The sequence below is a fragment of the Astyanax mexicanus genome, chromosome 2 (assembly GCF_023375975.1).
Source record: "Astyanax mexicanus isolate ESR-SI-001 chromosome 2, AstMex3_surface, whole genome shotgun sequence".
In the NCBI taxonomy this organism is placed as follows: Eukaryota; Metazoa; Chordata; class Actinopteri; order Characiformes; family Acestrorhamphidae; genus Astyanax; species Astyanax mexicanus.
The window spans coordinates 54,119,739-54,134,815 of record NC_064409.1 but is presented as its reverse complement, the minus strand read 5'-3'; the positions used below and the strand labels follow the sequence as shown (position 1 = coordinate 54,134,815).

The 15,077-nt window shown below is 38.5% G+C and overlaps 1 protein-coding gene across 8 annotated transcripts in view; it reads right to left on the bottom strand.

The window, feature by feature from the left end:
- The window catches only part of nptna (neuroplastin a), a 68,536-nt gene that overhangs the window by 4,519 nt on the left and 48,940 nt on the right, over positions 1 to 15,077 (bottom strand). For all 8 annotated transcript variants that reach the window (XR_007437825.1, XR_007437826.1, XM_049474566.1 and 5 more), the window contains one exon: positions 733 to 866. Coding sequence is in view for 6 of the 8 variants with exons in the window: in XM_049474566.1 (XP_049330523.1) it covers positions 733 to 866 (134 nt within the window). In the remaining 2 variants the exon portion in view is untranslated. The remainder of the gene's footprint in view (positions 1 to 732; positions 867 to 15,077) is intronic.

The following is a 15,077-nucleotide window of genomic DNA, read 5'->3' as shown; positions in this document are numbered from 1 at the left end:
AAATACTGAAACAAGATATGGAAATGTATAAATTAGGAGAATAATCACTAGGGGAAATACGACTGGAAGTGTTCAGAACAGAACATAACATGTCGTGTTATTTAGTCAGTGTTAATTAGTCAAACACAACAAACTATTCATGAGGTATTTATCTGATTTTGTCCTTGAAAAGATCTGATTTGACATACTGACAGTGATGAAATTAATCAGATCTGTGTCACATTGAAGCAAAAATAAGATTCTAGTCACCTCACTCTGCTGTTGTGCACACTGCTGTTTTGTTTAGAGCTCTGTATGTAACTTTAGTTTTGTAAGAGGAAACTCATTACATTTGGATTGAAACAATAATTTTAAATGCATAGAAAAATGACACTACCAACAAAGCAGTACGGGGACCTCTGGTACTATAAGGCAGGAATTCTGCAGATTTGTTCTTCTACTTCTTAATACACACCGGACTGGGTCTTTGTTAGAGAGGGATGAATTGTTTTAGGCAGTGTCCCTTAGCTCTAGTCTTTACCTCTGCCCTGCTCTGAGCACCTTTGCTCAAGAAGAAGTTGGTAATTAACTAATGCTAGGACTTGCGGTTTGGCACTGCCTAAAGGAATTATAGTTTTAGTACAATTTGTTTTTCAGAAACAAATGAAAACATAAAACCACTAATGTATTATCATTATTATTACTGTTAATATTATTATTATTTTACAAGTGAGGTAAGCAAGTGAAACATACAAAGGAGGCACCCTCGCCTAACTTGCGCCAGGTCCACAGAGGGTGAGGGTAGCCCACGGACTTGCAGTAGAGGACAGCACGTTCTCCCTCATTCTTATTCTCACTGCGCTTATGTCCTGTGATGTCTGGAGCAGCTGAAGGAGAAAAGCAAAAGGACATAAAGACACTGTCTCCAGAAAAGCAACTATTTCAGGAAGTCTTTTATAAAACAGTAGATGGCATTCAATTTTTTCAAAGTGTGAAACAAGGTGTGAATTATTTTTTAAATGTCAGCCACTTATTATTCACTATGAGCAAACTGTACACAAGATGGGAGCTGTAAAAAATATTATTCTGCTTAAATTCTGTTGCATTTTCATTTGTTATCCGACTAAAAATATAATTTATGTAACAAACGTATGTATTTAACCTCTCAAATAAAAGATATATAAAACATAGGAATTTAAGGAACTTGTAAATCTTGCAGCCACATAAATCTTTGCCACAGACACAAAACGGGCTGCATTTTCTCATTGACCTATAGAACAATACTTCTACAACAGGGTGAGGATCTACAGGTGCTGGTTGATCTGGAGACGTCAGCGCCGGTCTGCTTGTTCCACAAGTCGGTGAGCTCGGAAGTGGACTTGAACCGGTTGCTGACTGCGATCTTTCTCAGCTGCTTGTTGTCGCGAGCAGAAGTTTTTCGGATGCCAGAACAGTTGGTGCGCTTGCTGCAGTTTTTCTTGAGAGCTTTGCAGACGGAAGACTGGCTGATGCCAAGCTGCTCAGCAATTTTAGTTTGGGTCAAGCCTTGTTGGCGAAGGGCTTGAATTTGAGCCACTATTCCTGTTGAGAGGTCGCGCTGCTTACCCATGATTGATTTTACAACTTAGAAATTCTACTCAACCCTGACTTTATACTGCACAGTGAACACTCTTCACAGAACACTCCATTATTCTAATTCAATAAAACAACAGTGTCACAGTTAAATGGCCTAAATGGGCCTTTTGGAAAGCTCAGCTGAGCAAATTTTTTTCCAGGTAACGAGTTCTGTGATTAGTCTAACGAGTAGGACAGGTGCGGTGAACACCTGATTTGCTTTCTGCACAAAAAATGCATTCAAAGAATTTCATGATTGCACTATTTCAAATTATTCTAATTCGTTGACCAGCACCTGTATTAATAATACAATTCTAAATGCAGACTGGCCTTGCAGCTTCAGCTCTACAAACTGATCCATCAATGCAGAATGTGAGCAGAACATGGTTTGGTTCACCACCTTTCGTTAAAGGTCCACAAATAACATCTGCATCATTGATGAGCACAGAACCTGCAGCTCTAATCCTTTAATGAAACGGATCTAAAAAAATATATATCTACCGATCAAATAGGGGTTCACACTAGAACTGACAAAGATGTCCAATTTTTTTGAGCATTTTTATTTAAATTGTGAAATTAAATTGTGTTTTATTAATTTCTGAAAATTTAAACTGTTTTTGTATTATAAAGAAAAAAAATCTTTATAATGCAAAAAGAGGGAAAGGCCAGCATACAATTAGGTTTTAACAAAATATCAATATCAAATTAAAAATATAGCCGCAAGCGGCAATCATCGGGTTCAAGCACCAACTTGCACAATGGTGCCTACTGGAGCATTGAATGGTGATGTGTAAAAAGGTCTAATATGATTGGAGATGCCAAGTCACATTTAGAAATTATCAAGTTTTTCACCTGTTATTAATGTTGAGCAGAGGCCTTTCAAACTGATCAGTGCTTAAATTCACATGTAAATCTAGAGAACTTTGTAGGATATTCATTAAGTGAGTTAGATCTAGTCAAAATGTGTCTACATGTTATTGGTATTGATCAGGTGGCTTCAACCAGAATGTTCACAAAGTGGTATTCAGATTGACCTTTGAACCTTTGCAGAACAAGCTGAAATGTTTGACCAAACAAGTTTAAATTAACACAAAGGAGTGAATGTTCTGATATGACATGTAATTACGAAGTTATTATAAATCTAGTTCTGAATTAAATGGCGCTTCATCAAGCACCAACTAGCACAATGGTGCCTACTAGAGCATAGGATGGTGATGTGTAAGAAGGTCTAACACAATTGGAGACATTCTGTCACATTTAGAAATGATCAAAATTCTTTCACCTGTTATTAATGTTGAGAAGAGGCACAAAGGAGTGAATGTTCTGATATGACATGTAATGTCAAGTTATTCTTAATCTAGTTCTGTATTAAATGGCGCTTCATCAGAGTGATATTGTACAGAGGTCTTTAACATTGTGAGATTACAGCAAATACTGCAGAGTTACAGCAATTTAGGTTAGAAATTCCAAGGACGCACAGATTGCTTGATGCCTGGAGAGTATTGTATGTGAAATTTTCACAAATGTTTTTAATGAACATTTACCTAGAGACTCTACAGTGTGCAGCAAGACTGAAATGGAGGTGATAGGCCAAATATCCAGAGAGTAGTTTCAATATAGCTATTTTCAAACAATTAGCAATTATGAATGAACAAAGCACTTTTTAAACATAGTTGTATTGAGAAATTTGTCAGAGCCACTGTACTAAATATGGCAAAAACAATTAGATGTCAAAATAGTACAGCATGATTGACATATACTCGTTTTTTTGGAACAGCGCCCCCCAGTGGGCGGATTGTTTCAGCACTTTGCAGGTCACTACAGTGTCTCCACCTGAACATAACTGCCAAATATCATCCAGATTGGGCAACATTCAGCCTGCCAAAATGCCTGCTGAATGCTGATTGGCTGATGGTGTTCAGCCATGTTGATTGATTAAGTTGCCCTTTGAACATCCTTTAGAGGCTGTATGATAGATTCTGCATGCAAAGTTTCAACTTGCTAGGTTGCACGGTTGCTGAGAAACAGTGCTCCAAATTTACCTCTTGAAGTGAATGGGGCATATATCCGGAAGGACTAATTTGCATATGGCGGCCATATTGTTTACATATTTCAACTTTTTCTTAATGAATATTGAAGCGCATGCTCTCACGAGTGTTTTGATACCAAACATGCCAGGATTGGTCAAAATTCCTAGGACTAGTTTGCAAAAGTAGGTTTTGCATATTATGCAAATTAGCACAAAATCTATACAGACGGAAGTGCATGGTCCAAATTGGAACGTTGTTGGTATTGACCCAAGGAATCCATCAAAAAAAGAATTTTGACTGTAGGTCTTATGGTTTTTGAGTTATTGAGAAAATTGTGAAAAATGAATTTCCTTGTTTATAGCGCCACCACTTGACCAATCGGTGCCATTTTTGTTGTCCACCGAGATGCACTGATCCTACATCTACCTACCAAGTTTCATTTCTCTATGACTTACGGTTTAGGCTGCACAACTGTTTTTTCAGGAGAAAAAGAATAATAATAATAAATATAGCCGCAAGCGGCGATTTACGGGGTTCGAGCGTTACAGGCAAAGAGACCCCTGGAGGCCAGTTAGGCTTAAAACATGTTGCCGGTTGACCGGCATCGCCAAACTGGATGAGGATGACCAGCATGACCGTGAAGACCAAGCTAGATTACCAGCATGACTAATCTGGATGACAAACTTGTTGACCATATTGACCAAGCTGGAAGACCATAATGACCAAACTGGATGACCAGCATGGCAAAGGTGGTTGGCCAGTATGACCAAGCTGGAAGACCACCATTACTATGAGGACAAAGCTGAATGACCAGCAGGACCATAATGACCAATGTGAATGGCCAGCATGACCAAGCTGGATGGCCAGCATAACCAAGCTGGGTGACCAGCGTGACCATAAAGACCATAATGACAATGCTAGATGAGTGGTGTGAGTAAACTAGTTGAAAAGCATTGATAAATTGAGCTGTAGTGTTCATCAGGTTTTATGTGGTGTCTTACTGCACTCTAGTGCGCATTTGGTGAAACAAATTCAGTTCTTAAATTGAAAAAACACAAGGCATAAAAAGGGCATATAAATAACCCGTATATAGTATATAAGTTTTGACCTGATTAACATTCCGCCTGTTAAAAGCTTGCTGGAATGTGATTGGCTAATAGTGACCACAAAAGTGTCCATATCAAATTTTCATTTGGTGTACCATTAGTGCATGGGCCATAGATGATAATTGGCTAGGATGACCTTGATAGCTTGTATGGTTCTAGAGAAACAGCTATCGAGCATTGGCCCCGCCCCCTGGGGGGGTGTATGTCTACTTAAACTGACAGGGTATCTGAGAATCATGTAATGATCAAAGGACTGAAGTGGTATTAGTGTCAGGTTAAGCATTCAAAAGTTATAAGTGTTAAAGACATTTTACTGCACCATGGTAGAACTCATTTGCATATGGCGGCCATATTGTTTATAAATGTAAAGATTTTTTTAATAATTATTGAGGAGTAAGCTCTGCTGAACTGTTTGACACCAAACATGTCATGATTGGTCAAGGATCCAAGGACAAGATCTCAAAAGTAGGTTTTGCATATTATGCAAATTTAAAAAAAAATTAAGTGGGTGGAGCATAAACAAGAATGACCCAGGTGGCTGACCAGCATGAACAAGAAGGATAAATATGTTCAATTAAGCAAGACAAGCAAGATTGAATAAGTTCAGCAGAGCTTTAATTTAGAATAAATCACCTGTAGCTGTTTCACCAAATGACCACCAGAGCGCAGCAAGAGACCACATATAACCTGCTGGAAATCTATCACTCTATAAGTAAGACAGAACATTCCCTATCAGTGTGTTTCTATTTATTAAAAAGAGAAGAAAAGTCCGATTGGGCTCCAAATTGGTACTCATGATCAAGTGGTCTGTATATACATGTATGTCAATTTCTGTGTCAATAGGGTCAAAGGTTCCTGACTTCTGTCAATTTAGATTTGAAAAAAGCGATAATACAGGCTTGAGGCCTACAAAATCGCTGTAGTTTTCCAGCCGTTGTAGAGGCAAATCATGTCCGATTTGGCTGAATATTTGCAATCAAGATCAGATTATCAGTCTATATATGTGTATAAATTTGTGTGTTGATAGGGTGAAAGGTTCCTGTCTTCTGTCAATTTAGGTTGGAAAATAGCGATAAATAGAATAAATTGAAAATAGTTATTTTTTCACTGTAGAGCCTACTGAAGACTTATTTGGCTCATACTTGGCACATGTACTTCAAATGCCATTGTTAAGTAGTAGCTTCAACAGTTTTGGCATGTTTTAAACTTTGACAGAGTTTTGGCCAAATAACTCTGAAAAGGCTTTCACGTACATGTTTGATCAAGGTTTATGGGCCTCAAATAGTTAAAATGTCAAGATTTTTTTGATAATTATTTACCTACAGGGTCTCAAGATTGCATCAAGACCAAATTTGTTTTGATTGATTAAGGACTTAAAGACAAGTTCGAAAAGAGCAATTTTTACTCTTTTGGCCACTGATGAAAATCTTTGCATTTTTGGTAAACATATGTAATTACAAAGTTGTAAAGGCTACAGCAAAGTATACAACTAAAAAAGAATAACAAGCCTAGGCCACTTGTACCTTTAGATATAACTGATTTTCTGCTATAGCGCCCCCTTGAGGCCAATCAACGCCATATTTTAAGGGATGATAGAAGGCCCTGAGATACATGTAGGGTATAAGTATCGTCCTGATTGGTCATTGTTTAGCCTGTCAAAAGCTTGCTGGAATCTGATTGGCTAATAACGATCGCAAAAATTTGCATATCAAATTTTCCTTCTGTAAAACATTAGGACATAGGCCATAGATGATACATGCCAAAGGAGACCTTCATAGCTTGTACGGTTCCTGAGAAACAGATTTTTAGCTTTGGCTCCGCCCCCTGGGGGCGTATGTCTACACAGATTGACGGGCTACCTCAGAATCATGTTGGCATCAAAGTTGTAAAGTGGCATTAGTGTAGATTTAAGCATTCAAAAGTTACAGCTGTTAGAGTATATTTGGGTGTGCCACGGTAAGATTAATTTGCATATGGCGGCCATATTGTTTACAAATTTCACAATTTTTTCGATAATTATTGAGAATGGGACTCTGCTGAGTTGTTTGACACCAAATATGACAGGATTGGTCAATGACCCTTGGACAAGTTCTCAAAAGTAGGTTTTGCATATTATGCTAAATAGCAAAAAATCTAAGTGGGCGGAGCTTAGTGGTTCTATTGACCTTTTTGATTTGCCATTATCCAAGGAATCATATAATGCAAGAATTTTTGCTCTAGCTATCAGGGCGTAGGAGTTACGGGGCCAAACGCGTTGACCTTCGCCATAGCGCCCCCTTGAGGCCGATCGGGCTCATCTTTTGAATCTGAGTAGCGGTGAGAAGTACTACCATATGACCAAGTCTCAGCCCTGTAGGCCTTACGGTTTCTTCTGCCCAATCACTTCTATGGCAGAAAAAGAATAAGAATAATAATAATAATAATAATAATAATAATAAATATAGCCGCAAGCGGCGATTTACGGGGTTCGAGCGTCACAGGCAAAGAGGCCCCTGGAGGCCAGTTAGGCTCAAAACCTGTTGCTGGTTGACCGTCATCACCAAACTGGATAACCAAGCTGGGTAACCAGCGTGACCATAAAGACCAAAATGACAATGCTAGATGAGTGGTGTGAGTAAACTAGTTGAAAAGCATTGATAAATTGAGCTGTAGTGTTCATCAGGTTTTATGTGGTGTCTTGCTGCACTCTAGTGGGCATTTGGTGAAACAACTTCAGTTCTTAAATTCACAAAACACAAGGCATAAAAAGGGCATATAAATAACCCATATATAGTGTATAAGTTTTGACCTGATAAACATTCTGCCTGTCAAAAGCTTGCTGGAATGTGATTGGCTAATAGTGACCACAAAAGTGTCCATATCAAATTTTCATTTGGTGTACCATTAGTGCATGGGCCATAGATGATAATTGGCAAGGATGACCTTGATAGCTTGTATGGTTGTAGAGAAACAGCTATCGAGCATTGGCCCCGCCCCCTGGGGCGGTGTATGTCCACTTAAACCCACAGGGTATCTGAGAATCATGTAATGATCAAAGGACTGAAGTGGTATTAGTGTCAGGTTAAGCATTCAAAAGTTATAAGTGTTGAAGACATTTTACTGCACCATGGTAAAACTAATTTGCATATGGTGGCCATATTGTTTATAAATGTAAAGATTTTTTTTTATAATTATTGAGGAGTAAGCTCTGCTGAACTGTTTGACACCAAACATGTCATGATTGGTCAAGGAGGCAAAGACAAGATCTCAAAAGTAGGTTTTGCATATTATGCAAATTAAAAAAAAATTAAGTGGGTGGAGCATAAATAAGAATGACCCAGGTGGCTGACTAGCATGACCAAGAAGGATAAATATGTTCAATTAAGCAAGACAAAAATGATTAAATAAGTTCAGCAGAGCTTTAATTTAGAATAATTCAAATGTAGCTGTTTCACCAAATGACCACCAGAGCGCAGCAAGAGACCACATATAACCTGCTGGAAATCTATCACTCTATAAGTAAGACAGAACATTCCCTATCAGTGTGTTTCTATTTATTAAAAAGAGAAGAAAAGTCCGATTGGGCTCCAAATTGGTACTCATGATCAAGTGGTCTGCATATATATGTGTGTAAATTTGTGTGTTGATAGGGTCAAAGGTTCCTGACTTCTGTCCATTTAGGTTTGAAAAAAGCGATAATACAGGCTTATGGCCTACAAAATGGCTGTTGCTCTTTGGCCATATTAGAGGCAAAAAATATCTGATTTGGCTCAAAATTTGCAATCAAGATCACAATATCAGTCTATATATGTATGTCAATTTCTGTGTCGATAGGGTCAAAGGTTCCTGACTTATGTCCATTTAGGTTTGAAAAAAGCGATAATACAGGCTTGAGGCCTACAAAATCGCTGTAGTTTTCCAGCCGTTGTAGAGGGAAAACATGTCCGATTTGGCTGAAAATTTGCAATCAAGATCAGATTATCAGTCTATATATGTGTATAAATGTGTGTGTTGATAGGGTGAAAGGTTCCTGTCTTCTGTCCATTTAGGTTGGAAAATAGCGATAAATAGAATAAATTGAAAATAGTTATTTTTTCACTGTAGAGCCTACTGAAGACTTATTTGGCTCATACTTGGCAAATGTGCTTCAAATGTCATTGTTAATTAGTAGCTTCAACAGTTTTGGCATGTTTTAAACTTTGACAGAGTTTTGGCCAAATAACTCTGAAAAGGCTTTCACGTACATGTTTGGTCAAGGTTTATGGGCCTCAAATAGTTAAAATGTCACGATTTTTTTGATAATTATTTACCTACAGGGTCTCAAGATTGTATCAAGACCAAAGTTATTTTGATTGATTAAGGACTTAAAGACAAGTTCGAAAAGAGCATTTTTTACTCTTTTGGCCACTGATGAAAATCTTTCCATTTTTGGTAAATACATGTAATTACAAAGTTGTAAAGGCTACAGCAAAGTATACAACTAAAAAAGAATAACAAGCCTAGGCCACTTGTACCTTTAGATATAACTGATTTTCTGCTATAGCGCCCCCTTGAGGCCAATCAACGCCATATTTTAATGGATGATAGAAGGCCCTGAGATACATGTAGGGTATAAGTATCGTCCTGATTGGTCATTGTTTAGCATGTCAAAAGCTTGCTGGAAACTGATTGGCTAATAACGATCGCAAAAATTTGCATATCAAATTTTCCTTCTGTAAAACATTAGGACATAGGCCATAGATGATACATGCCAAAGGAGAGCTTCATAGCTTGTACGGTTCCTGAGAAACAGATTTTTAGCTTTGGCTCCGCCCCCTGGAGGCGTATGTCTACACAGATTGAGGGGCTACCTCAGAATCATGTTGGCATCAACGGTCTAAAGTGGCATTAGTGTAGGTTTAAGCATTCAAAAGTTACAGCTGTTAGAGTAAATTTGGGTGTGCCACGGTAAGATTAATTTGCATATGTCGGCCATATTGTTTACAAATTTCACAATTTTTTTGATAATTATTGAGGTTGGGACTCTGCTGAGTTGTTTGACACCAAATATGACAGGATTGGTCAATGACCCTAGGACAAGTTCTCAAAAGTAGGTTTTGCATATTATGCTAAATAGCAAAAAATCTAAGTGGGCGGAGCTTAGTGGTTCTATTGACCTTTTTGATTTGCCATTAACCAAGGAATCATATAATGCAAGAATTTTTGCTCTAGCTATCAGGGCGTGGCAGTTACGAGGCCTAACGCGTTGACCTTCGCCATAGCGCCCCCTTGAGGCTGATCGGGCTCATCTTTTGAATCTGAGTAGCGGTGAGAAGTACTACCATATGACCAAGTCTCAGCCCTGTAGGCCTTACGGTTTCTTCTGCCCGATCACTTCTATGGCAGAAAAAGAATAAGAATAATAATAATAATAAATATAGCCGCAAGCGGCGATTTACGGGGTTCGAGCGTTACAGACAAAGAGGCCCCTGGAGGCCAGTTAGGCTTAAAACATGTTGCTTGTTGACTGGCATCACCAAACTGGATGACCAGCATGGCAAAGGTGTTTGGCCAGTATGACCAAGCTGGATGACGAGCATTGCTATGATGACAAAGCTGAATGACCAGCAGGACCATAATGACCAATGTGAATGACCAGAATGACCTAGCTGGATGGGCAGCATAACCAAGCTAGGTGACCAGCGTGACCATAAAGACCATAATGACAATGCTAGATGAGTGGTGTGAGTAAACTAGTTGAAATGCATTGATAAATTGAGCTGTAGTGTTCAGCAGGTTTTATGTGGTCTCTTGCTGCACTCTAGTGGGCATTCGGAGAGCCTAGCAGTGAGGCATGACAAGGGCACATATTAATAACCAATAATATCAATAATAGTACATAAGTTTTGACCTGATTGACATTCAGCCTGTCAAAAGCTTGCTGGAATGTGATTGGCTAATAGTGACCACAAAAGTGTCCATATCAAATTTTCATTTGGTGTACCATTAGTGCATGGGCCATAGATGATAATTGGCAAGGACGACCTTGATAGCTTGTATGGTTCTAGAGAAACAGCTATCGAGCATTGGCCCCGCCCCCTGGGGGCGTATGTCTACTTAAACTGACAGGGTATCTGAGAATCATGTAATGATCAAAGGACTGAAGTGGTATTAGTGTCAGGTTAAGCATTCAAAAGTTATAAGTGTTAAAGACATTTTACTGCACCATGGTAGATCTCATTTGCATATGGCGGCCATATTGTTTATAAATGTAAAGATTTTTTTAATAATTATTGAGGAGTAAGCTCTGCTGAACTGTTTGACACCAAACATGTCATGATTGGTCAAGGATCGAAGGACAAGATCTCAAAAGTAGGTTTTGCATATTATGCAAATTTAAAAAACAAATTAAGTGTGTGGAGCATAAACAAGAATGACCCAGGCGGCTGAGCAGCATGACCAAGAAGGATAAAGATGTTCAATTAAGCAAGACAAGCAAGATTGAATAAGTTCAGCAGAGCTTTAATTTAGAATAATTCACCTGTAGCTGTTTCACCAAATGACCACCAGAGCGCAGCAAGAGACCACATATAACCTGCTGGAAATCTATCACTCTATCAGAAAGACAGAACATTCCCTATCAGTGTGTTTCTATTTATTAAAAAGAGAAGAAAAGTCCGATTGGGCTCCAAATTGGTACTCATGATCAAGTGGTCTGTATATACATGTATGTAAATTTGTGTGTTGATAGGGTCAAAGGTTCCTGACTTCTGACCATTTAGGTTTGAAAAAAGTGATAATACAGGCTTATGGCCTACAAAATGGCTGTTGCTCTTTGGCCATATTAGAGGCAAAAAATATCTGATTTGGCTCAAAATTTGCAATCAAGATCACAATATCAGTCTATATATGTATGTCAATTTCTGTGTCAATAGGGTCAAAGGTTCCTGACTTCTGTCCATTTAGATTTGAAAAAAGCGATAATACAGGCTTGAGGCCTACAAAATCGCTGTAGTTTTCCAGCCGTTGTAGAGGCAAAACATGTCCGATTTGGCTGAAAATTTGCAATCAAGATCAGATTATCAGTGTATATATGTGTATAAATTTGTGTGTTGATAGGGTGAAAGGTTCCTGTCGTCTGTCCATTTAGGTTGGAAAATAGCGATAAATAGAATAAATTGAAAATAGTTTTTTTTTCACTGTAGAGCCTACTGAAGACGTATTTGGCTCATACTTGGCAAATGTGCTTCAAATGTCATTATTAATGAGTGTCTGTAATATTTTTGACATACCGCAAACATTTACAGAGTTTTGGCCAAATAACTCTGAAAAGGCTTTCACGTACATGTTTGATCAAGGTGTTGGGGCCATAAAAAGTTAAAATTCCTACATTTTTTTGATAATTATTTACCTACACGGTCTCAAGATTGTGAAAAGACCAAAGTTGATTTAATTGGTTGAATATCCAGGGACTAGTTCGAAAAGTGCAATTTTTACTCTACTGGCCACTGATGCAAAACAATACATTTTTGGTAAAGACATGTAATTACAAAGTTGTAAAGGTTACAGCAAGGCATAAAACTCAAAAAGAATAACAAGCCTAGGCCACTTGTACCTTTAGATATAACTGATTTTCTGCTATAGCGCCCCCTAGAGGCCAATCAACGCCATATTTTAATGGATGATAGAAGGCCCTCATATACATGTACAATATAAGTATCGTCCTGATTGGTGATTGTTTAGTCTGTCAAAAGCTTGCTGTAATCTGATTGGCTAATAGCGACCACAAAAATTGACACATCAAAATATCCTTCAGTAGACCATTAGGACATAGGCCACAGAGGATACATGCCAAACGAGAGCTTGATAGCTTGTACGGTTCCTGAGAAACAGATTTTTAGCTTTGGCTCCGCCCCCTGGGGGCGTACGTCTACACAGATTGACAGGCTACCTCAGAATCATGTTAGTACCAAAGGTCTAAAGCGGCATTAGTGTCAGTTTAAGCATTCAAAAGTTACAGCTGTTAGAGTGAATTTTGGTGTGCCACGGTAAGATTAATTTGCATATGGCGGCCATATTGTTTACAAATTTCAAGATTTTTTCGATAATTATTGAGGGTGGGACTCTGCTGAGTTGTTTGACACCAAACTTGTCAGGATTGGTCAAAAATCCACAGACTAGTTCGCAAAAGTAGGTTTTGCATTTTATGCTAAATAGCAAAAAATCTAAGTGGGCGGAGCTTAGTGGTTCTATTGACCTTTTTGATTTGCCATTAACCAAGGAATCATATAATGCAAGAATTTTTGCTCTAGCTATCAGGGCGTAGGAGTTACGAGGCCAAACGCGTTGACCTTCGCCATAGCGCCCCCTTGAGGCCGATCGGGCTCATCTTTTGAATCTGAGTAGCGGTGAGAAGTACTACCATATGACCAAGTCTCAGCCCTGTAGGCCTTACGGTTTCTTCTGCCCAATCACTTCTATGGCAGAAAAAGAATAAGAACTATAATAATAATAATAATAATAATAAATATAGCCGCAAGCGGCGATTTACGGGGTTCGAGCGTTACAGGCAAAGAGACCCCTGGAGGCCAGTTAGGCTTAAAACATGTTGCCGGTTGACCGGCATCGCCAAACTGGATGAGGATGACCAGCATGACCGTGAAGACCAAGCTAGATTACCAGCATGACTAATCTGGATGACAAACTTGTTGACCATATTGACCAAGCTGGAAGACCATAATGACCAAACTGGATGACCAGCATGGCAAAGGTGGTTGGCCAGTATGACCAAGCTGGAAGACCACCATTACTATGAGGACAAAGCTGAATGACCAGCAGGACCATAATGACCAATGTGAATGGCCAGCATGACCAAGCTGGATGGCCAGCATAACCAAGCTGGGTGACCAGCGTGACCATAAAGACCATAATGGCAATGCTAGATGAGTGGTGTGAGTAAACTAGTTGAAAAGCATTGATAAATTGAGCTGTAGTGTTCATCAGGTTTTATGTGGTGTCTTACTGCACTCTAGTGCGCATTTGGTGAAACAAATTCAGTTCTTAAATTGAAAAAACACAAGGCATAAAAAGGGCATATAAATAACCCGTATATAGTATATAAGTTTTGACCTGATTAACATTCCGCCTGTTAAAAGCTTGCTGGAATGTGATTGGCTAATAGTGACCACAAAAGTGTCCATATCAAATTTTCATTTGGTGTACCATTAGTGCATGGGCCATAGATGATAATTGGCTAGGATGACCTTGATAGCTTGTATGGTTCTAGAGAAACAGCTATCGAGCATTGGCCCCGCCCCCTGGGAGTGTATGTCTACTTAAACTGACAGGGTATCTGAGAATCATGTAATGATCAAAGGACTGAAGTGGTATTAGTGTCAGGTTAAGCATTCAAAAGTTATAAGTGTTAAAGACATTTTACTGCACCATGGTAGAACTCATTTGCATATGGCGGCCATATTGTTTATAAATGTAAAGGTTTTTTTAATAATTATTGAGGAGTAAGCTCTGCTGAACTGTTTGACACCAAACATGTCATGATTGGTCAAGGATCCAAGGACAAGATCTCAAAAGTAGGTTTTGCATATTATGCAAATTTAAAAAAAAATTAAGTGTGTGGAGAATAAACAAGAATGACCCAGGTGGCTGACCATCATGAACAAGAAGGATAAATATGTTCAATTAAGCAAGACAAGCAAGATTGAATAAGTTCAGCAGAGCTTTAATTTAGAATAATTCAAATGTAACTGTTTCACCAAATGACCACCAGAGCGCAGCAAGAGACCACATATAACCTGCTGGAAATCTATCACTCTATAAGTAAGACAGAACATTCCCTATAAGTGTGTTTCTATTTATTAAAAAGAGAAGAAAAGTCCGATTGGGCTCCAAATTGGTACTCATGATCAACTGGTCTGTATATACATGTATGTAAATTTGTGTGTTGATAGGGTCAAATGTTCCTTACTTCTGACCATTTAGGTTTGAAAAAAGTGATAATACAGGCTTATGGCCTACAAAATGGCTGTTGCTCTTTGGCCATATTAGAGGCAAAAAATATCTGATTTGGCTCAAAATTTGCAATCATGATCACAATATCAGTCTATATATGTATGTCAATTTCTGTGTCAATAGGGTCAAAGGTTCCTGACTTCTGTCAATTTAGATTTGAAAAAAGCGATAATACAGGCTTGAGGCCTACAAAATCGCTGTAGTTTTCCAGCCGTTGTAGAGGCAAAACATGTCCGATTTGGCTGAAAATTTGCAATCAAGATCAGATTATCAGTCTATATATGTGTATAAATTTGTGTGTTGATAGGGTGAAAGGTTCATGTCTTCTGTCCATTTAGGTTGGAAAATAGCGATAAATGGA